The 23337-nt window shown below is 33.2% G+C and overlaps 2 protein-coding genes across 3 annotated transcripts in view; one reads left to right on the top strand and one right to left on the bottom strand.

Annotated features, from left to right (window-relative positions):
• Positions 1 to 9031, bottom strand: part of LOC123668778 — a 49117-nt gene extending 40086 nt beyond the window's left edge. The window contains exons 1-4 of the mRNA XM_045602472.1: positions 8834 to 9031; positions 5583 to 5709; positions 3095 to 3247; positions 11 to 204 (exon numbers count right to left, since the gene is read on the bottom strand). Of these exons, the coding sequence (XP_045458428.1) occupies positions 11 to 204; positions 3095 to 3247; positions 5583 to 5705 (470 nt within the window). The 5' untranslated portion in view covers positions 5706 to 5709; positions 8834 to 9031. The remainder of the gene's footprint in view (positions 1 to 10; positions 205 to 3094; positions 3248 to 5582; positions 5710 to 8833) is intronic.
• Positions 9032 to 10151: 1120 nt separating this feature from the next.
• On the top strand, positions 10152 to 16694 carry LOC123668615 (sulfhydryl oxidase 1-like). Of its 2 annotated transcripts, XM_045602333.1 has the most exons (3): positions 10152 to 12106; positions 15474 to 15525; positions 16428 to 16694. In XM_045602333.1, the coding sequence occupies exons 1-2, from the start codon at positions 10428 to 10430 to the stop codon at positions 15514 to 15516; spliced, it is 1722 nt and encodes a 573-aa protein (XP_045458289.1). In that variant the 5' UTR covers positions 10152 to 10427; the 3' UTR covers positions 15517 to 15525; positions 16428 to 16694. The 2 variants fall into 2 exon arrangements, with proteins under 2 accessions (XP_045458289.1, XP_045458290.1); XM_045602334.1 differs by lacking the exon at positions 15474 to 15525.
• The last annotated feature ends 6643 nt before the right edge of the window (positions 16695 to 23337 follow it).

Genomic DNA, 23337 nt, shown 5'->3' with positions numbered 1-23337 from the left:
AATGACTTACCGGCGTGTATTCTCCTCGTCAGTATCGCGTCCGAAAATGCGGTTAAGTTCATAAACGACATTCAAGTGTTTATATTTAGTCGAGAAAATTGTTTGATGTTCGTCTGGCTTCGGTTCCGGAACACTGACGACTGCTGCCGAAGGTTCGCCCAACAAGGCGTTTACTTCAAGAAGGGACTTGTCTATTTCGTCCAACTAAAACAAATGTTTCATTTTTAATCTCATAAGCCGGGTTGTCATAGCGAATTGATAATTTTTAATATATGTACATCTGTAGGAATGCTTAAGTGCAGCGGTGAAGCAACAAATGTCTATACAAAGGTCGCGACACGAAACCCCATTCATATATTTACATAGTCTGGTTATAAATACGGTTATAATTAAAAATAAACAAAATAATTCATTTGATTATGGAATCTGTCATTTTTTATAGGATTGTTCATTGTGTTCATTACATGGTAAAATATTTTGTGATATTAAAATGGAGTGAGAAATAGGGTGGTGATAAAGAGAACCAAATCGCTGTGCTTGCATTACACAAAGTAGGTATGGAGCCAAATACAAATTTTTAAAACTCTCCATACGCTTGGTATTAGCCAAATATTTGAGTACCGGGTTATTGATATGTACAATGAAACCTCCTCTGTTTGTGGCAGGAAAAGAACTGGCCTTCCACGTAGTGTTCGTGCGAAAAAGGCAATCAAAGCAGTAAGGAAAAAAGTTCGAAGAAATGCTGTCCGAAAACAAAACATTTTATCTCAGGAGATAAAGATAGCACCTACAACAAAGTCGCGTATTTTAAAAGACGACTTAGAACTTGCAGTTTATAATAAGAAGCGCAGTGGTCATTTCTTAACTGATAATTTAAAAAAAGAATAGGGCGGTAAAATCAAAACAACTACTTAAACGGTACGCAAAGGATGGTCACAGAAAAATTTTGTTTACGAATGAGAACTTTATTTACAATTAAGCAATATTTTAACAAACAGCATGACCATTAGCTTTCCAATTAGTCAACAGAGAACAACGTAGGCATTATCCCACTGCAGTGATGTTTTGGTGCGATGTTAGATATGAAGGAGTGACTGAACCAAATTTTTGTAAAAAATGGAAATTACCGACTCCCTACAGCTCCTCGGTGTAGAGCTATCGTCCAACCTGAACTTTGGGCAACACATCGAGTCCAAAGCAAAAACTGCAGCAAAAAACTAGGTACTCTCTCTAAGGTCAGGCGATACTTCACTCCAGAACAGCTGCTTCAACTATATCAAGCACAAGTTCGGTCTTGTATGGAGTATTGCTGCCATCTTTGGGATGGATCCGCCAAATACCAACTGGCAACTTTGGACTCGGTGGAAAAACGAGCTAAGAGACTCATAGGTGACCCTACTCTGACAGACACCAAATTGCAGAGTCTCGATCATCGGCGTAGGGTAGCTCGTCTGTCGGTGTTCTACAGAATATATTTCGGTGAGTGTGCGAAAGAATTGCACTATCTAATTCCCCCACCAACCTTCCGCCATCGGGACACTAGGCGCGGTCGATCGTTCCATCCTTATGTCATCGATATGCCACCTACACGCACAAAACGCTTTGGCACTACTTTCCTGATGCGCACAGCTAAGGAATGGAACTCGTTGCCCGCGTCTGTGTTTCCCGAACGATACAATCTGGGTGCCTTCAAGGCCAGAGTGAATAGGCTGTTATTAGGCAGGCATGCTCCACCTTCGACCGCATCGTCACTTAACATCAGGTGAGATTGTGGTCAAATGCCTGCCTATTTGACATAAAAAAAAGGTAACAAAATATCGGCACAAGTGTATCACAAGATACCATTCTTGAGAATAACTTCTCGTTAAGACACTTAACAACACCATGTTCAATAACCAAGAATGGTCCTTTCTTGGTTAGGTTATGTTAGGTTAGGTTAGAAACCAACGTTTCGGACTTCATCAGAGCGAAACACTAACTGACTAGTCCCGATTTTAATCCGCTGGATTAGGATTTATGGTCAGTTTTAGAGAGTATGGCTTGCTCTAAATGTCATGATAATTTGGAGTCCCTAAAACCATCCGAAAGATTGGTAGTGAAGAATTTTCCCTTAGAAAGAGTGCGTGCTTCTATTGATAAGTGGCCGTTAAAAGAACTGTATTGCAGCCAATGGAGACCACTACGAATAAGCTTTTTATATTTTTAATGGTTTTATATTAATGTATTAAACAAACACACTGTAATAGTAATAAATGTTGCGTGCAATAGAAAACATGTTTTGTTTTTCTTTGTAACAATATTTAGGGCAAGACTTTGTATTTGTATATACCATACACTTGTTGCTCATTTTCTGTCTTGACCTTTAATTCGGACTGTTAAGTTTGAAGCGTTAATCCACTACACATAACAAAGCGACAGCCGTTCTTTTGTTAACTAAAAAGCTAACTTGTAAATAACTAATCTAATTTAAAAAACTCTTATGCATAGAAATTCTGATTATTGAGAAAAGTAAAGGCTTCGACGCTTAATGTATATTGATAATGGAACAGCAGGAAATACTTGCTCAAAATCTGAAGCAGTCCGACTGGGGAAGTACATCAATTTTACAGAATAAAACAGCCAAATAATACTACTTTCAAGTAATATAATACCTGTGGTGAGTCAGGCAGCCAAAACTCATAAGGACTCTCCTCATGAGTTTGGGAGGTAGATTAGGCATAGCTCTTACAATGCTTCCGATGTTGCAAACGTCTATAAACTACGGTGACTGCTTACCATCGGGTGTAAGTAAAAAGGGCTAGTGTCATTACAAAAATTAATTATAATAAACAAATAACTACTTTGACTAGCCCGTTGGCGCAGTATGCAGTGAATCTGCTTTCGGTTCCAGGGGTTGGCGGTTCGATTCCCGTCGCGAGTCTAGGTGTAATATATATGTATTATTTATAAGTCATTATCTAAAAACAAAAAAAGTAGCTATATCAGTCGGTTGTTAGCTTTAAGTTACTTACTTTTGGAACCGACGATCGTGTGTGAATATTAAAGATATTATAACATTATTATTAAATTGAATAAATATATATTTTGAACATACATCGTTCCTAGCTTCATTCTTCGATTTCGATTTTTTCTTCTTTTGTTGTTTCTTAGCGTTTTTCGGTTTCACTTCTTTTTCTTCCGGTTCAGAATTTTCGGATGTTGAACGATCTGACTCATTTTCAGCCTCAGAACTCGAACTTACGACCAGCTGCCAACAAATAGAATTTTTAACTTATTTTGATATATACTTATAAGAATATTTTTTTAGCTTTTTGTTTATTTTAAACTAGCAACCCGCCCCGACTTCACACGGATGCAAAAACTATCAGTGTTCCTATACAATATCAGTTTATGTACTATAGAAAAACGTGTCAAAATCCGTTGCGTAGTTTTAAATTTCTTAGCATACAGACAGCGGGAAGCGACTTTGTTTTATACTATGTAATGATTTACTGGTACAAACTAAACCATTTTAAAATGTCAGTATATGCGTCTGTCTGTTTGTGCTAGTGTTATGAAATGGAGTGGGTATCTGGCGCAGTAGGTAGAAAGGCAGGTTGCTATGGATACGGAAAGCTTGATGTCTGTCTTCATCGCATTTACCATGCTACTAACAGTATTCCATTTGCATCGCCAGTATTGTAAGAGCTAAATGGAATATTGTAATCAGTTAGAAAAAATTAACACCTGAGAAACCTAATTAAAGTTTTAAATCGATTGAAGTTACGATCCTGGTACACAGCCCACTTTTAAAGAATTTCCGTCACCAGAGCAGACAGATATTGCATCTCCGACATATATGTATATTAATATCACATTAAGAAATATTTTACAATATTGACAGTACAAACATAACATTCGCATAAATGCGATTCATATTAAAATAAGTGTGGTAATTATATATCACTTGCCCGCGACTTCGCTTGCGTAGAAATTGATAATATTTACATACAGGGATTAAAGTAGTGTATAACCATTATATTTCAACAATTCATGATATTGTTTTTTATACCACATTTATGATTCGCCTTTCGTGCGTTAAAACTACTAGACTGCTCGCAAAGCTCGCTCTCAATCCCGCTCCATGGAATAGTCGTGCGAAAAACAGTCTTCCCTTAGGTTTCTCAAGCCATTTTCAGGCAACTTCATTAAAACGATCTAATCTCCTATTTTACTAAACACAATTTCCGTAAACGCTAGGATACTTATTTATGTTATATGCAAACCAAACTTGATTTCGCGCAGAGAGGATATTCCATGTCCTCCCCATAGCCCAGTCCTTACTCCAGCTGATTTCTTTCTATGGTTATGGCCCCAGCGCTGTGTGAAGGACTAGGTTTGAAGAGTGTCAACTATATTATCATATAAGTATTTGTTTTATACTACTATATTATTTAAAAAAAATCTAAATATTAAATAAACATTCATTAAAATAATAATAATAATCAGTTATTCACACTCACACACATACATCGATATACAGACAACTTACAGACAAGACAAAAAATAAAAATCACAACATAACAACTCCATTAAAATATAACTATATAGATAGTATTACAAATATATGTAGATAGTATTGCAAATAATTACATTGGAAATAATGAAGATAATATACAACGAAAATAAAACAGAATAAATTTAAAAGTAATAATAATAGGTAAGTACCCACATAAAAAACAATAATAATAATTAAAAAAATACAATGCGTGGTTTATTTTTTATGATAATTTCCAAAGTGCAAAAATTATGGCCTACGTGTATATAAGCGATACGACGCGTTGGCGCAACGGTCGCAGCACTGGTTTGTGGCTGTTTCGATCCCCGCACATGAAAAACATTTGTATTGGCCATACAGATGTTTGTCGTTGTCTGGGCGTTTGTGCAGTCCTTGAGCGAACGAGCGTTACTCATAATAAGGAATATATCCGCCGCATTGGAGCAGCGTAGTGGATTAAGCTCTGATCCTTCTCCTACATGGGGAAAGAGGCCTATGCCCAGCAGTGGGATATTACAGGTTGAAACATAGCGTATGTATGAGCAGAACACATTTAAACTTATTATATACAATCAAGTTATATTATTACAAATTACTTCACTAGACAAAATATATAAACAAACATATTTAAAAAATCTCGTACAGTGAATACATTTTAGTGCAATAAAGTATATATATATACATATATATATATTTATCTCGATTATTAAAATAATATTCGCATAAATGTATATATAATCAATTGCTGTTCGTTTGTCTCGCTAAAACTCAAGAATGGCTGGACCAATTTGACTTTTTTTGATGTTAAATATTTGTTGAAGTTCGGAGAAGGATTAAACGGCAAGAAACATTGGTGATACGAAATTCGCCAGGTTATTTACTATGCAAATATAAAAAACAAGTTATACAATAAATTTGTTGTATAGTAATAAATAAATACTAAGAATTCGCATCAGCATTGTTTGCAAGGAAAACAATATTTTAATGTTTGTAAAATAACAAGATATAATATTAAATTTCCTGATTATGTATAGTTTTTACTTACCCCTTCGTAAGTACTCTTCTGGTTGTTCTTTGCATAAAGAGGTTCATACTCTTCATCTGAACTCTCGTTTGGTGGGGGGAGCCTTGTACCTCCCTGCAGCTTCCTTAGATTCCGTTGAGACATGTTTCTAAAACAATTATGATTTACTGATTAAAAATAAGTACCTTATCTATTTATTCTTATTGTACAATTATTTATAAGCAGCAATTTTGAATTGTAGAGCAGCAAACTCATAAGCCAATTTTATTCAATTACTAACAACAAAATTTTTTGATTGTCTTTATAATGTTGACTTAGGTGACACAGCACCCAGGAACTGTTTTTTGAGTCTGGCTGTTTTTTGAGGCCTGTACTCTTTAAAAGGGTAAAGCTTTAGATTAGGTAAAACCGAATTTCGGGACCGTGGGGGGATGGGGGGGGAGAGGGTGGGGAACGCTACCCCTGGTACCACTGTCACACCTCGGAACCCCATGGTTATGGAGATATCCATGGTTAAAGTTTTGAGGTTAGAAGAAGAATTTCGAAAGTTAGAGGAACGCTTGGCTCCGGCGCTACGGGAAGTGCAGCCCTTCCGCCCTTGCGTGCGAAAGCACGGCGGGCGAGGGCTGCCCTCCCTTCGCGCCTCCGCGGCACAAAAAAAACACTCTAGGGGTAGGACAGACCAAGACCACGTGGACAGTGGGGTGCTCCGATTCGGTTTTGGGTATTTTTCGAATTTCTAAACCTATATTCTAGCACGCAATGTTACTAATTTTATTAGAATATTATGTCTGACGCGTTATTTTGTTTAAAAGTGTCGATTTGTCACACAATGCAAACAGTACGAGCTCAAAGGTATTATAATAGCTTTAAATTCTTCTTCTAACCTCAAAACTTTAACCATGGATATCTCCATAACCATGGGGTTTTGAGGTATGACAGTGTTACCTTGTATAGATTCCCCTACACCCTCCACCCTCCACACCCAAAAACCCCATAATTCGTTTTTTTTTGTACGGAGCATGAGTGAGCGTGCTTTCGCACGCAAGGGCTGCACTTCCCGTAGCGCCGGAGCCAAGCGTTCCTCTAACTTTCGAAATTCTTCTTCTAACCTCAAAACTTTAACCATGGATATCTCCATAACCATGGGGTTCCGAGGTGTGACAGTGGTACCAGGGGTAGCGTTTCCCACCCTCTCCCCCCCCATCCCCCCACGGTCCCGAAATTCGGTTTTACCTAATCTAGATCTTAGCCCACATTTCGACAATTGCTCAAACTTCATACATAATAAATTATTGGCGACCAGTATTTTACTATTTTAGAAAGGCACATATAGTTGGGTACAAATAATTATAATATTAAACTTTTTAATATCGCAAAAAATACATCTATATTATATACAAAGATCTATATTTTATACAATGTATTACAGATCTATATAGATTATATTAAAGATCTTTATACCACCTGACTCACTCTCAATCCCCCCCCCCTTATAACTTACGGGTATGAAAAATAGATTTTGGCCGATTCTCAGACCTACCCCATATGCACACAAAATTTACACAAAATCGGTCTGGCCGTTTCAGAAGAATATTGTAACTAACATTGTGTCACAAGACTTTTATATCAAATGTGCATGCCGATTAAACTTAAAAATGAGTCCCGGCACGATAGGGATGAAGGGACTTATATAGTGAGATAGCCCTTTATCCCCCCTCGAACAAGAAATTTCCAGTTTTAACCTAAAGGGCGTGTTTTAAAAGATATAAGGGCTTTTCCAACCCTTCAACTTGGAAATTAAGTGTAGTGGCACCATCTGTTGTCGAGTATTTGAACTTCATTCAGAACAACTATTATTTGGGTTGCATTTCGAAGGGCGCTGTGAGCAATTGCAGCATGTGTAGTAATGGCATGAAATTTAAAATTCCAATTTCAATAAAGTCTTAAATTACATTTGTTACTATAATAAAGTTATTAAATTTTATGTATTTAAACAGCAGTAGCTAACTTATATTTTGGAGTTAAAACGACATAATTTTAGTTATTCAAATTAGTTCTGAAAACATTTTAAAATTTAAATTTTTAAATTTCGCACCTTTACTACGTATCCTACAGCTGCAGAAAATGTTGTTACAGCGGACGATAATGTCGAGAACATTCTAGGTGTGAGAAAGAAAATATTCTCTGAATATATAAGAGCCCGGTGTCACCCGCCAGAGTTAGCTCAATTTGAACAGCGAAACAAGTGTTTCCAAAACGAAAAGGGAAGAGTGTGTGTCTTTATTTTGAAGTACCACGTGTGACTATTTTTAATAGTGTGTTTATTTAACTTTCTATTTTGAAGCAAAGAAGAAAAAAGTTGTCTGTGAGTCTTTAATGTGAAATATCAATTGTGAGTATTTTTGATAGTGTGTTTAATTAATTCTAATAGTTTTTTTAATTATAATTTCCTTAACCTTCAAGCGGTCGTGCGATATTTTGTTTACGGCCAAAAGTATATAGAAGGCATTGATTCAACATCGTACAATATTTTTTTTTACTTTTTACGTAATCTCATATTAACTCCCGAGCGAAGCTGGGTATCATAGCTAGTATAAGATAAATCCTAATTATCAAGGTATGTTGAGTAGCTTAAAATGATAATATAATGAGAGAACGTTTTAAATTTTCCTAGATGCTAATACTAAAAACTATTTGTAATGGAATTATTGCCATGTTTTTGTTGGTCATTATGATATCACGATGTTCCGAGAGTATTGCTAGCCACATTGTCACCGGTATGGTACATGTCTTGTCTTATTGAAATATTTTTATCTCTAGGATATGTAAATGGTACCATTTTACATATCCTAGAGATAAAAATATTTCAATAAGACAAGCTAATATACTAATGAAACTATATTTTTTCGTAAGATTGACAATTTTCGAAACAGCAATAAAAGCACAAATCTATTATGTTCTCCTATTGAGACTAGATTTTTATCTTATACGTGTATGTGAAGTAAAGGTAGCGTTGTATAAGTTACCAATTACTGTCTCATTGACTCTCACAAAGATTTTCAACTACAAAAGGTTTCACAGCATATTTTTGTTCTTATTAATTAAGCTTATCGCAAAAACATGGGGGATTATCAAATTCCAAACGAAAATTACTGACACTACGTTTTTAGAGAAATCAAGGGCGGTATTTGAATAGATTGTTAATTTAAGCAACCAAACGGCGTAAAAATAGTTAAAAACGATTCAAAATATGTCATTAAATTACTTACAGAGACAATTCACCGCCCTCAACGATTACCAGCTTCGGCCAGAATTGAAACTTTAATGATTTAAAATGTAATTATTCCACGCGCATATGATTTATTGATTTGGTAAACGCAAATAGTATGATGTATTGATTTTAGTGTTGAATGTTGCTATGATAATTCCTTTTAATATTTATTCTACTCTATGGATAATGTCTTTGGTGAACTATTATAGATTATCGACTATAAATAAACACTGAGTATATCACCTGGGTGACTGAGTATTTTTAGTAGATCGTGTTTTTTGCAAATCATATTTAAATATAAACTACATATTGATAAAATATGAATAATATTTTCCGATTTTACGGAAATAATAATATAAAATATGAACTGGTTATTTAAATAAAAAAATCATAATTGCCATTAAAAAAAAGGACAAAAAACAATCGATTTGGAGACATGGAGATTTGAACCGTGGTCTTCTCGGTTGATCCCGACCGGCCAATTTCCTAAGTTATTAAAACTTTATTGACAATTGCGAAATTTACCGTCGTATTCTAACGATATTTTTCATTGTCTAAAAACTAGGATAAAACGACATTTTCTAAAAGTGAATCCTAGCTAGATTTATTGATCTCTCCCGAAAGCCCCTGTATACTAAATTTTATGAAAATCGTTGGAGCCGTTTCCGAGATTCAGATTATATATATACAAGAATTGCTCGTTTAATAGTATTAATAGATATATGCGGTTTTTAAATAGTAATGCAAATTATTCGATATCAAGTCTCTGTGTTAATGGATTGATTTTAATTATATTTTTCACATGAAAGCTAAGGATAAAAAAAAAAAACTAAATGGATACTATGCTACATTTTATGCTAAGGCTTAAATAATCATCATATTGCGGCATGGTATACCAACTTTTGCTAATGTTTACAGCGGATATGGTTTTAACTTCTATTGAATTTATAAATATTAGGCAGTTTTTTTTGAAATCCATGAGACATTAAAATATAAAAAATGTGTAGTTTAAAAATCCCACATATCTTTACCTACTGACCGTAAAAATATAAGTTGATCCAAGTGCTTCGGCGATAAACGGCTCTTCAATTGGTTTGCAATGAGACCAGGATGAGAAAATAATTTTCGCTGGGTACAGAAGTTGCTACAATTGATAGAAACTTCCTCGCTACACTCCATAAATGAGGATATTCATATTTGATTAATTCCCAAAACAAGTGAAAAACGTCGAAGTCATCGAGTGAGAATCAATTTTAATCGACTCGAGACAGGTTAAACTCGATTCTAAAAAGATCGATTGGCCTAAAGTCACAATCGACTCGAGTGTCCAACGAGTGTCGACTTTCCTATCCTATCCCTCCCTACCTATTCTGAATTTCCACTTCTTTGTAAGTAATGGCAAGTTATAAGGTGTTTTCGTGCTCTTAAAGTCTTAAATAGGAATTCGCGAAAATCACACTTAAGTGACCTATACTATGACGCTTTCAATTTTCTTAAATAAAAAAGTGAAAACAAATTAAGTCAGTTCGAAATTAACAATAGTACTCTTTCTATAATATTTTTTAGTGTTTGTATTTTAACGTTGAATAAAAATGAACTGCTGGATTTTTATTGTGTTAACTTTCTATTTTTCCGCTATTCTAATTAGTTCTGCAGTTGTACCCAATAACGATGATATTGACAAACAAGGATTGTATAGTAACTCAGACCGTGTAGTTATATTGACAAATAAAAATTTCGACAAAAAAATATATGGGCAAAGAAATGCTTTTTTAGTTCAGTTTTACAACAGTTATTGCGGTCACTGTAGAGCATTTGCGCCAAAGTTTAAAAGCTTAGCAGCTGAATTGGAACCATGGAAAAGTATAATAAAACTTGCTGTTCTGGATTGTTCTGTAGAAGAAAATAATGAAATATGTCGTCAATTTGAAGTTATGGCTTACCCTACCTTACGATATTTACACGAAAACTATGTGAAAAGCAATGCAAATGTTGGTGATAAATTACAAGCAATAGACAGTGTAGAAATATTAAAAACTCAATTAATTCACAAAATTCAAAATGAACAATCAATGGGACGACTGGCATTTGCTCCATCTCTTAAAATTGCATCATATAAAGATGTTAACTCAGTTATAAGCCCACTATCCAAAAGTGTGTTTTATACTTTTTTAATATTTGAAAATGCAAACTCAACTATTGGATCTGAATTGGCATTTGATATCAACGATTATGAACATATTATACTGAAGCGAGTTTATGATACAAGTGAATTAAGTGACATTGCAGGAGTAACACATTTTCCAGGTCTTGTTGCTGTTGGACCCAACTTGGAGACTACACTATTAACACCAAAAGTTCCAACCAAACAAAATTTACTTAAAGCCTTAAATTCGTTTTTGAGATCTAAAAATTATGAATTACCCTTACGGAATACTGGAATTGTAGACAATATGAATAATTTGAATAATGTAAAACCTCAATCCTTTTATTCAGATGCTGTTTACTACAGTGATCTAGAAAAAACTTTAAAAACAAGCTTACACACTGAAATCACAAGACATAAAACTTTAAGTGATGAAGCACTTTTGGCACTATTGGAATATTTAGATGTACTTATTCTAGCATTTCCTTCCAGAGAAAACCTCAAAGACTATCTCAAAGATTTACGTCAGAGCCTTGGTAGTCGAAACCAATGGAGTGGAAGTGAGGTGTATGATTTAGTTAAAGGACTTGAGACAAACCATTCACCTGTATTTACATCAAACATTGATTACATAAGATGTAAAGGTAGTGAGCCAAAGTACCGAGGATATACTTGTGGTCTATGGACCTTATTTCATACTTTAACTGTAAATGCAGCGCAGCTACCAGGCAATGTAGGCCCAAAGGTGCTGAAAGCCATGCATGGTTACATAAAACATTTCTTTGGTTGTACTAATTGTTCGGAACACTTCCAAGAAATGGCTGCAAGAAATAGAATTTTCGATGTTAAAGAAAATGATAAAGCTATACTTTGGTTGTGGATTTCACATAACGAAGTTAACTTAAGACTAGCCGGTGATGTAACTGAGGATCCAGAGCATCCTAAAATTCAGTTTCCCAGTGTTACCCAGTGTCCTGAATGCAGACTTGCTCGAGGTGCTTGGAATTTACCTGCAGTGTATGATTATCTTCAGAAAATATATGGGAACATTATAACTCAAGATACAAGATCAGCTGCGGCTCCAAGTCCAATCTCCAACCTAGACATTGGATTGATAAGCCTCTTGTACATATTTTCTTTTATTATGCTTGTTTTAGCTATAAAATATTTTTTCACTAGACATTTATTTAGGAAACGCAGATATAAACATGCATGGGGAAAAGTATAACAAAGAGTCTTCCTTTGACCTAATCTTTTTGGGATAAGAATGTCAGTCAGCTAATTTAAAACTTTAAGAACCTTGCCTTGATGTGGTTACAGTTAATTTAGTACCATATTTAAAAAAAAAATCTTGATTCTAATTTTTTCTACCTTTATGTTTTCTATTGAACTCATGATATATATTATTATAATTAAAAAAACCTAATTGTAATCACATTGGTGCTGCCTTTTGATGTTGTGTGTTCTTAATTCTAATTTCAATATGCACAATTCCTTTGACCTTTATTTTTTTTTTTTTTTTTTTGCCTATAACTTAATATTATAACAAAAAGTTAAATAAGTGTTGGGCTAGAAATATGCTATAAAACAATTTTACCAACTGAAAAAATTTGTTTCTACATTTTGAAAATAAAAGTTTTGTTTTTGTTTTTACATGTTTAAAATATAAACTAGTGATAGATAAATAGTAGGTTAATGATTTTTGTTAGTGTATATTTTTATATAAAATGTTCTAATTGTATTATTATTCTAATACATTATAGTATATTAGAGGAATTGAACCTATTTAGGGTAGTCTAGAAAAAATATTATTACTATAACAATACGCTATCAAACTATGTGTTCAGAGTTTTACATATAATTAAATTTATGCCTTAATGGGTGTAGAGTGTTTTATCCAGTCATTGACAGAACTCCATCTGTTGACTGCATTTTGATAAAAAGTATTGATCCTAAATAATGGTTTACTTGTTACATTATATATTTAACATTTTCCCTGTCCATTAATATATTAATTATCATTGTGTTCCAGATTTTTAACTTTCATAAGTCTTATCTACCTGATTATTTAATATTGCAGTGATTTGCATGTAATTTTGCAAGTCGATTGTCATGATTGCTATCGCTTATTCCATTAAACTTTATTTCACTCATAAGTAAAATCATCCTTGTTAAACAGAATGTAAACTTGGTTATGACAAGTATATACAATATTTAATGGCAGTAATTCAGCACTCGTTTTAACCTAATCTGAAATGGATTTGATCTAACGTCAGTGCTCCAGAAATTGATGATGTTTGAAATAAATGTTTTCTTAAAGCTTTTAAATAAATTAACATGGTATTTAGAAAGTTAATCACGACGGCGGTAAACTTGCGTGTTAAAAATTATTGTATCACTTTGATTCGCGTATGTACCATGCTGCGTGAAATAAATCCTAGGTATATCAAGTAAAAAAAATTTAATACCATTTTTCATACCTATGGCGTCTCTAATTTCATGTTTACGTTTATTTCTAATGCTAATTCTGATACTCTATATAATCGTAATGGCTTGCGTCATTAATCCATGGGATAGATATGAGACTCAGGCAAAATCGTTTTAATAAACCTATTTTATCGAACATTTTTGCAAGTTATATATAGGCATGTATTTGTTTTGAGATTTGTGACTGACAGCAACAACTTGACCTTGCTTTGGTAATTGTATAAATTGACTTGGTATTATTGCTCACTCAATTTGCACATTAAAGTTATCAGTCTAACCCTGTCTGTTTACAAGAATAACCAATAATAAAGATGGTAATAAGTAATGGATACATTATAATTTTAAATGAAATATTCCAAAATATTTAATCAGACAATATAGCTATTGAATTATTGTCAAAATATACATTAATATTTATTAATTTATAGTAATATATGATACTCGAAACGGCCGATACATAATGCTGGAGATGTTGGTTTTATTATGGTACCGTATTCCATGCAAATAACAAAGTAACTATACCTATATCATTGACAGTAAATTTAGCTAATAATGTCAAACCACTAAAAAAAAATCAAAAACTATCAATGGTTTTATTATGATGATTTAGTTTGATAAATTGTTTTATTATCAAACTAATACATTTAGTTCAACGATTTCAGTCTAAATTCGTTAAAATATCAAGGTTTGAAAAATGTCTTACCATGTAGTATATTACACTTAAATTATCAGACTATTGTTCTCATACATAACTTTTGTATAATTAAAAAACTGCCCGTACTTTTGGTGTAACTGTAGACATGATGAAAATCTATCATATTTTATACAAAACATGCAAAAGACGAACCCAATCGACGACATGCAATATACGAAATATAAAAACATTTTATCACTATAACGAACAGTAGACACTGGTTACAAAATATTAATGAATAAATTTCTTGTGACCATTGAAGGGTGGATGTAGTAGTTATTAAAAAATTAATCTATTAACACCGATTAAAAGCAAGGACAAAACATTTAATTTAAACATTAGTCACTTAATATTTTATTAAGTGTAAAGTTATTTTATTAAACTTATTAAAGTAATATTGTATTTAATATAATAAATATCTTTAAACATACCTACTCAATACATAAATCTAAATTAATAATAAATAGTAATATGTGCTTAAATTGCGAACCCTATTTAAAAAATATTGTCAGTGTTATATTGTGATAAAAAATCATTTGAAATCCTAAGATAATAATTTTTAAGATAAAATCCATTTGTTGATAACATTATTATAAATTTCACTTATTGACATATCGAAATAGTATGCATGAATAGACTTCTCTTATTAACTTAGCAATGTGATAATTATACAAACCTTTAATCATACTCAATTAAGAAAAGTATTTTTTACTAACAAATACATATGAATTTATTGGTAAATAAGTGTAGATGCATAACATTCACTTTTAATTATATCAATTTATATAATCATACCTATCTCTAAAAAATTAAACTTTATCTCTATAAAATATTTTCATAACTACAGCAAAATTTTCATGTAAAATATTTTGTCAGATAGGTAATGAAAAGCAAGTATTTTTATTTTTAATTATATACGTTTTATTATATAATATTAAATAATGAAATATTTCATAAAAATAAATAATTTGTTATTTGATATAAATGATTTAATGAAAACTTCAAAATAACATTTTAATATAAATAAAACCTATCAAAATTAAGAAAAAATAAATTTTTCTACTATTTATTTTAATTATTACTCTAAGTAAATTAATCGACATACATATCACAATTTTAGTTAGCCCGTAAAACGTGCTGAGTATAATGATTTTTTTTTTTATTATTATTAAATAAACAATTACCGTACATGGTTACCATAGTATAAATAGATAATTAGTCAATTGTTTCTATAAATTATTAAGGTTATGAATTACGTGTGTTTATTTTAATTAAAAATTAATGTAATAAAATTGTCTTGTATTCGAGCAGTTTGATTCATCGCATCTGGAGAGAATTGCAACTTATTAACTAGGCAAAAAAGGTCAGTTACGATAATGTTTAAGCTTGATTCGGTGGCGGGCGTTGCATTACTGTACGATCAAATAATGATTGCCTAATAAATTCGGTTAACGTATAGGTAGTTGCAATTTAAAAGGCGTTAAGACATAATTTTTTTTTGTGCTTCATGTAAAAACATATTTTTTAAAGCATGACCATTTTCATTCGAAAAAATCCGTTTGTTTTGTCTTGCTTGTCCACTTCATGCTTATCATATTTTTATTTATCTTCTCATAGGCTAAAAGTAAATATCATTTTTAATTAATTTAGTTTTACCTCGCGCTTAGAGAATTTTAGTTATCTTATAATCTCCCGCAATGTAACAAATAGTTTTTAACAGACTTCAAAAAAGGAGGAGGTTACTCAATTTACCGTTTATTTATATACATATATATTTATGTATGTTCGGGGATAACTTCGTTGTTTATGACCCGATTTCGATAATTCTTTTTTTTTGTTGGAAAGGAGATATTCCAGGTGTGGTACCAGGATAAGGAAACCAGGATCTGATAATAGAATCCCAGAGAAATCGAGGGAAACCTCGAAAATCGTAGGGACGACTAGTGCGTTTGTTAATTTTGTTCGTCTACTTACGTTGTATTACTTGTCGATGTAATTACAGTCGGTTTTTTTCGTTTCGCGAGCAAACACAATTAATAATCAATGTTTCTCCTATTAGTTTAGTGCAATTTCTTGTTTATAAACGACTTATTCAGGTTTACGTTATACTCTTTTGACCGAATTGATATAATTTATCTACTTTGTAAGATACTATTATGTAAATCATACACTCTAACAATATTAATATAAATAAACATAACGTAGGTGGGAAAAAGTATCTTTTAATTTAATAAATTCTAATTGATTTTTTCTTTCAATTTTCAGGTACATGACCACCTGACTATTTTAACTTCTAAGATGCTGATCAACCCCTATAGAAAAGGGGGAGAAGCCATATTATGTAATATTTAACAAATATCCGTATTTATAAAAGCGAATCTCATAATATGGTACAAATACGTAGACTATAACTGATATCTATCTATTGTAAGGCATTCGACGTTACATTTAATGACCGTCGTAGTGACAATGTTTAGCCGACTTTATTATCTGCTTCTAAGTGTTATTTTAATAAAAGTGTACTACTTTTAAGGACTTTTTACTTTGAACCCTTACGAATTAGATCTTTATTTTAAGTAATGAGGCTACTGTTAGGAAAAGGCGTTTTTGTATTGTTAAGAACATCAACTAAGTTATTTTGATAGTCTGATTGTATATCTAAGGGCCTGTTTTACCAGTCGTGGTTAAAGTTTATCCTGCAAATTAGTTACGATTACACTTCAACAGCAGAAAATAGAATAGGGCACTAAAATCTGTTTAACCTCAATTAATAAACTAACATAAGTTTCAGGTTCACATTTTCGAATAGAAATATCTCAATAGTAAAATGAAATTCGATGGTGAAAATGAATAATAATCAAAGCACTGTCGTCATCCGTTAAATAGTGTTATCGACAACTGGTAACACCTTACTTATTATATTGAACATTGTACGGGGGAACACCTGATGTCCAATTTTTTTTTTAATCTCGCGAACCATTCACTATTCACAACATTCATTATTGAGGTTCAAAACAGGTCAGGCTTCTTAAAATCTGGACCAGCATTTTTAGGGAAGTACCTCAACTTTAAGAATGTCACAGCTAAATAACACCGCTCAAGTAGCATTGTGTCCCTTCGATTAAGGCGGCCAACTTCCTGAGTCGGGGAAGGGTCGGTACTGCGCCTGCGTTGCTTCTGGTGTTACAGGTGTCTGTCTGTAAGCTACGGTAATCGTTTACCATCAGTAGACCCAATTGTTTATTAATTTAGTAGGCAATCTTTTTATCAATCACTAGTGGACCTGGCAGACGCTGTCCTGCCCGGAAAACAGCTACCAAATTTGATTGGTCCCATTGAGATAAAAGCTACTATATTTCTCAAGATGGACCAAATTACAGATAACAACAGCTTACAAAAATTTATAAAAATTGGTGCAGTAGTTTCGGGGTTTATCGCCCACATACATCGTGACACGAAATGTTTATATATACATATAGCGGGGGCTGCTTTAGTCAATGAATCATCGTCAACCACGACCACTCTGTCAAGAGTGAACGACTAAGGAGTAACGACACGAACGTTTTATAAATTGATTTATGAAAATCTTAACAATATTGCATCATTATATCGTTCAAATAGGCATATTCGTATATCGACGGTTAACAAGCAATATCTCATATCCCACATACATGCAACTTTACAGTAGAGATAAAAAAGTGTTTAAATTTTTTCAGACGACTAAGTGTTTTGATGTTAATTTTTTCTAACTTAATAAAAATTTATTAGTACTTTAATGTTTAAAACTTATTGATATATACTTTACTTTTTGTAAAATTGTGGCTTATGATATATTACTTCATATTATGAAGTTAGGCTATCACTTGTTTGTGGGATGTGTGTTATTGTTTTTAATTTCTTTGTAAAATTAAAATAATAACTAAGCAAAGAACAGTTTTAATTTCAAATTTTATTACTATAATAATATTTTAGTACTGAAAAAATAACTAATCAGAATAGTTGATCATAATAATTGTGTTTGCTCGCAAACGAAAAAAAAACCGACTTCAATTACATCGACGAGTAATACAGCGTAGATCGACGAAAAAATAGTCAAGTAACTACGCGTTATCAAAGATTACTCAAAAAGTAGTTATCAGATCTCGATAAAATTTCAATGTGACCACATGATAAACATCAGCTTTCGATAAAATAAAAATTTACCAAAATCGGTACACCTAGTAAAAAGTTATTGCGGATTTTCGAGAGTTTTGCTCGATTTCTCTGGGATCCCATCATCAGATCCTAGTTTCCTTATCATGGTACCAAACTAAGGATTCCCCTTTCCAACAAAAAAAGAATTATCAAAATCGGTACATCCAGTAGAGAGTTATTGCGGATTTTCAAGAGTTTCCCTCGATTTCTCTTGTATTCCATCATCAGGTCCTAGTTTCCTTATCATGGTACTAAACTAAGGATATCCCCTATCCAACAAAAAAGAATTATCAAAATCGGTACATCCAGTAGAAAGTTATGCGGTATAATACAACGTAAATCGAAGAAAAAAGCTTCAAGTAAAAACGCATTGTTAGATATAACTCGAAAAGGTTATTGTTAGATCTCAAATAAATTTAAATTGGACCAAATGACACACACCACCTTTCGATTAAAAGAAAATTTGTCGAAATCGCTCCACCTAGTCAAAAGTTCTGAAGTAACATACATAAAAAAAGAAAAAAATACAGTCGAATTGCGAACCTCCTCCTTTTTTGGAAGTCGGTTAAAAATCATGCACATCTCTTGGCAGAGTGAACTTCAATTCTTGAAGATGCTTCCACTTGCTGACAGGTATCTTCAACTTGTTTGAATACATTTCAGGCTAATCCTGCAGAGGGAGTTCTTTTGGCCGTCGAGGAAGATCGATAAAATCGTCTTCATAATTTATTTTAACTAAAAAATTTTCCATTTGAATTATATTTTAAGATTTTTATATTGGTAACACATGAATCGCCCTTCTTACGGCCTGGCCGTATTTTCATACTAAAGCTGATCAACCGCCATAAAACACCAAAACAAGTGAGGGGTATAGATGCAAAAGCGCTTCTATCCCATTTTTGGTTCATAACATTTTTTTATCAATTAGCAACCGACTTCCGATTCTCTATGATTACACTTTAAAAATAATACACAAAACAACCTCTATCCCATATTAAATGTCTTGGCAGTTTTAGGATTAGATGCAAAACCGCCTCTGAATAAAAGTTAAGAAACAAAAGCGCCACTATCGCGGCCTGACCAATCACAACACAGTATTTTGTATGCGCGTGTAATGGCGTCCGGCTATTATTTCGGCTTACTGTGTGGTTTTGTTTTTATGTTTTTAAATTTAAATTCGTGTTAAAATGGAAATCAATATTGCTCCAGTGCTAGGAAATAAGGCAAGGAAGAAGGTCCGTAATGAAGATCAGTGGAAGCGCTACGTAAAAAAACGTGAGAGGTAAGTTATGTTCCTCATACAAACTGGTCGGTTTCATGCAATACACCCGCGGAACAAATTCAAACCGTGTTATTGAAATCCCCTCAGACTTCCCATTTTTTAATAAAAGGTAATCTTTTCTTTGTCGTTTTTTATGCTTTTAAAAGGTTGTGAGTCTTTTTAGGGTTCCTTACCTAAAGATTAAAAACGGAAAATTATTACTGATCCTTCACTGTCTGTCTGTGTCTGTCCTTCCGTTTTTGTCTGTCCGTGTCTGTCTGTCCGTCTGTCTGTCCGTCTGTCTGTCCGTCTGTCTGTCCGTCTGTCTGTCCGTCTGTCTGTCCGTCTGTCAGTCCGTCTGTCAGGCGGTATCTCATGAGTCGTGAAAGCTAGACAATTGAAATTTTCACAGAAAATGTGTATTAGTTGCCCCCATAATAACACATAGGAAAAAAAATTAAGTTAATTTCAGTGCAACACAATGCTAATATTATATGAACTTATGCTCAAAATGAAACCAAATTATATTTTACAACTAGAAATCATAAGCAACGGTGTTCATTTTATAACCTGGTACCTACTTATTTAATCTTCTTCATTATTTAGGAAAAATTAATAGAAAAATATGAACTATTATACTATTGTTTCAGGTACTCTGCTAAAAAACCTCCAAATATAAAGGATATTAAAAGTTGCAAGCATAAGACACGTGGAAAACTAAAATGTGATACTTTAAATCCCCAAGATATTAGAAAATTCCATGAAGCATTCTATGCCAAACCAGATAAGACCTTCCAAGACAACTTTCTGTTGAAATACATGAAAGTTCATACACCAAAGCGTCGAAGGCGTATTGTAGGAAACCGAGCAGAATCTAAATCTTACACAAAGTTTTATATACGTACATACGTCAAACCTTACAAGTTAATAAGAGTATGTCAACAAGCATTTTCAAAAATTTTGAATGTTGGCATACACAGACTTCGTAACATATCAAAAAAATTCTTACTATTAGGGAATATCCCAGAAGAAAATAGAGGTGGTGATAGGATATCAAGAAAGAATTACGCAAAAAAGCAGAATGTTATGAAATTTATTGAATCCTTCAAGTGCATTGAAGGGCATTATTGCAGATCTGCAACTTCAGAACGGAAATACGTATCATCTGATTTAAACATCCGCAAAATGTGGAAAATGTATCAAAATCAACAAGAAGATGAAAGTCTTAAAGTCCGCCACTGTTACTTTAGAAACATTTTTAACACTAACTATAATATTGGTTTTAAAACTCCTAGGGTCGACGTTTGCTCTAAATGTATGGAACTTTCAGAAAAACTTAAAAGAGCACAAAACGACGAAAAAATCACGTTGATGGCTGCATTGCGGATTCATAAATTAAAAGCAAAATGTTTTTTTACGTTTTTGCGGGAATATGATCAACAAACGCTTTCGATATCTTTTGACTGCCAAAAAAATCAGGTTTTACCTAAAGTTCCCGATCAAGCTGCTTATTATTCCAGGCAGCTTTACATCTACAATTTCACAATTGTAATTGGTAATGCTACGAACACATTTCCAAAAGAAAACGTGCGTATACATACCTGGACTGAAAATGTCCATGCAAAGTCCTCGAATGAGGTTGCCTCTGCTGTTTTTAATTTTCTTTCAGAAACAGACTTCACTGGCATAAAGAAGTTGCGAATGTTGGCCGATGGATGCGGCTCTCAAAATAAAAACAGTACTATGATTGCTATGGTTGGTTACTGGTTAACAAATTGTGCTCCAAGCAATGTGAAAATTGTGGAACTCATATTCCCTGTACCTGGACATTCATTTATGCCGGCTGACAGAGTTTTCGGATTTATCGAAAAAGATGTTAAAAATAAAGAAGTTATTTTATATCCTTCTGAATACATAGATATTTACGAACGTTATGGCACTGTTCGTAAATTAGGTGTGGATTATTCGGTTAAAGATTGGAAGTCTTATTCGAAAGACATAATGAAACCCCCAGGCCAATATCACTTTAAATTTGCAGAGTGTAAGAGATACTACGTAACTAGAGTGAAAAATAAGCTAGGACGATTTCTTCTCAGAGGAGAAGTTAATTATAAAAGTGACTTAGGAGTTGCTAAAAGTGTACTTAAGCCAAGTGTATCCTCAACATCAGAATTTGGTATCAGAGATGTACCCCCATTTCAAAACAAAGTTTCTGCTCTAAAACTTGATGATGTCAAGAAATTATTATCCAATCATTTTGGTGAAGATTGGATTTCAGCATTAGGAACTAATGAGCTTCTATTTTACAAAAATGTTTTGGAAGGCACAAATATCGGCGAACCAGATGATGAAGAACATTGTGAATACCTTCCAGAAGTTGGAATGTCTGTGTAATTTTTATTGAATTTACTTTTTTCTTTTTTTTTCTTTAATAAAAACCTAATAATTTAGTAAAGTATTTATTTTTTAATTTATCCGATAAATTATAACAAGTTAAAAAAAATGGACTTTAAGGGCTTTCCTTTGTATAAGTTGTATTTCTTATTTAATTTAAAATATAATTTTTTTTTTGACTTTGACAGTGCAATCGATTGCATAATATCATCCACGCGACTATTTAAGATGCATAACCGTTTCTATCCCGTAGTGGCAAATGCAAAATCGCCTCTATCCATTAGTTAGATGCAGAAGCGCCTCTAGGCAGATTTAAAATATTATTAATAATTTTGAGAAAGTTTGTTGAACAAAGTTATTTTTAAGATAAAAATTAAGTTAATTTGTAGTGAAATTAAATTTAATTAAAGAATTGTAACTTGGTCTTACGTAGTCTTTTCAGATTTTTGCATTTTGTGAAAAAAGTATGAAAGTGGATAGAAGCGCTTTTGCATCTATACCCCTCAAGTAGGAAAATTGACAGTGACAATCAGTGGCTTGCGAGGTATTGCTGTCAAGTTGCAAAGTAACGTTTCAAATTCGGGCTGCCAATGTGGTATACGAGGTTTTACCAGTTGTGGCTTACGATTTATTTGTTTCGAAGTTTTGAATTTTGTGGATTAGTGTTTTGCTTTTTTTTATGGCAGCACCTATCGCTTACCGGTGGATTACGATGGTTTGCTGGTTAAAAATAAAACCGTTTGGCATTAAAAACTTTTTTTTTTAAAAGTGTGGATTATGAGTTATTGCTTGTTAACCGTCGATATATTAAAAGGGCGCGTTCTACCTAAGGCCCACAACGCTATCGACCATGATCGTTGAAATTGCCTTTCTACTAACGTAAAAAACGCCGCAGACGTTGTGGGCAAATTTTATAAGTGGAGTAGAAGGCATATTTGGGCGCTGTCAAGTGTCAGGTGTCAGCTGTGTGCTCGCAATATGGCGGTATGGTGAAAACACGCAGCTGTGGGGATTGTGAGTAATTTGCATGGATTGGAGAAAGTTAATTCAACATGAATTCCCGGGAATTTATTGTTGCGTTTTTGCAGAATCCAATGAGATAACATTCACAATTTGATATTGACAGTTGTTTTATTAAAATTCCCGCCACGTTTTGATGACAGCCAACTTTAACCCAACCTATATTTTGGAGGCGATGTGGTCGCGAACAGTGAAGTCATCATGACGTCGAGTGATCGCTCGCGACGACCACGGGCCCTAGGTGGAACGATAGAATGGGCGCCGCGGCCGTTGCGGATGCTTAGTGGAACACGGCCTAATACTGAA

This window comes from Melitaea cinxia, chromosome Z (genome assembly GCF_905220565.1).
Source record: "Melitaea cinxia chromosome Z, ilMelCinx1.1, whole genome shotgun sequence".
In the NCBI taxonomy this organism is placed as follows: domain Eukaryota; kingdom Metazoa; phylum Arthropoda; class Insecta; order Lepidoptera; family Nymphalidae; genus Melitaea; species Melitaea cinxia.
Note: the sequence above shows the minus strand (reverse complement) of the source record. Positions and strands in the feature narration are given on the sequence as shown.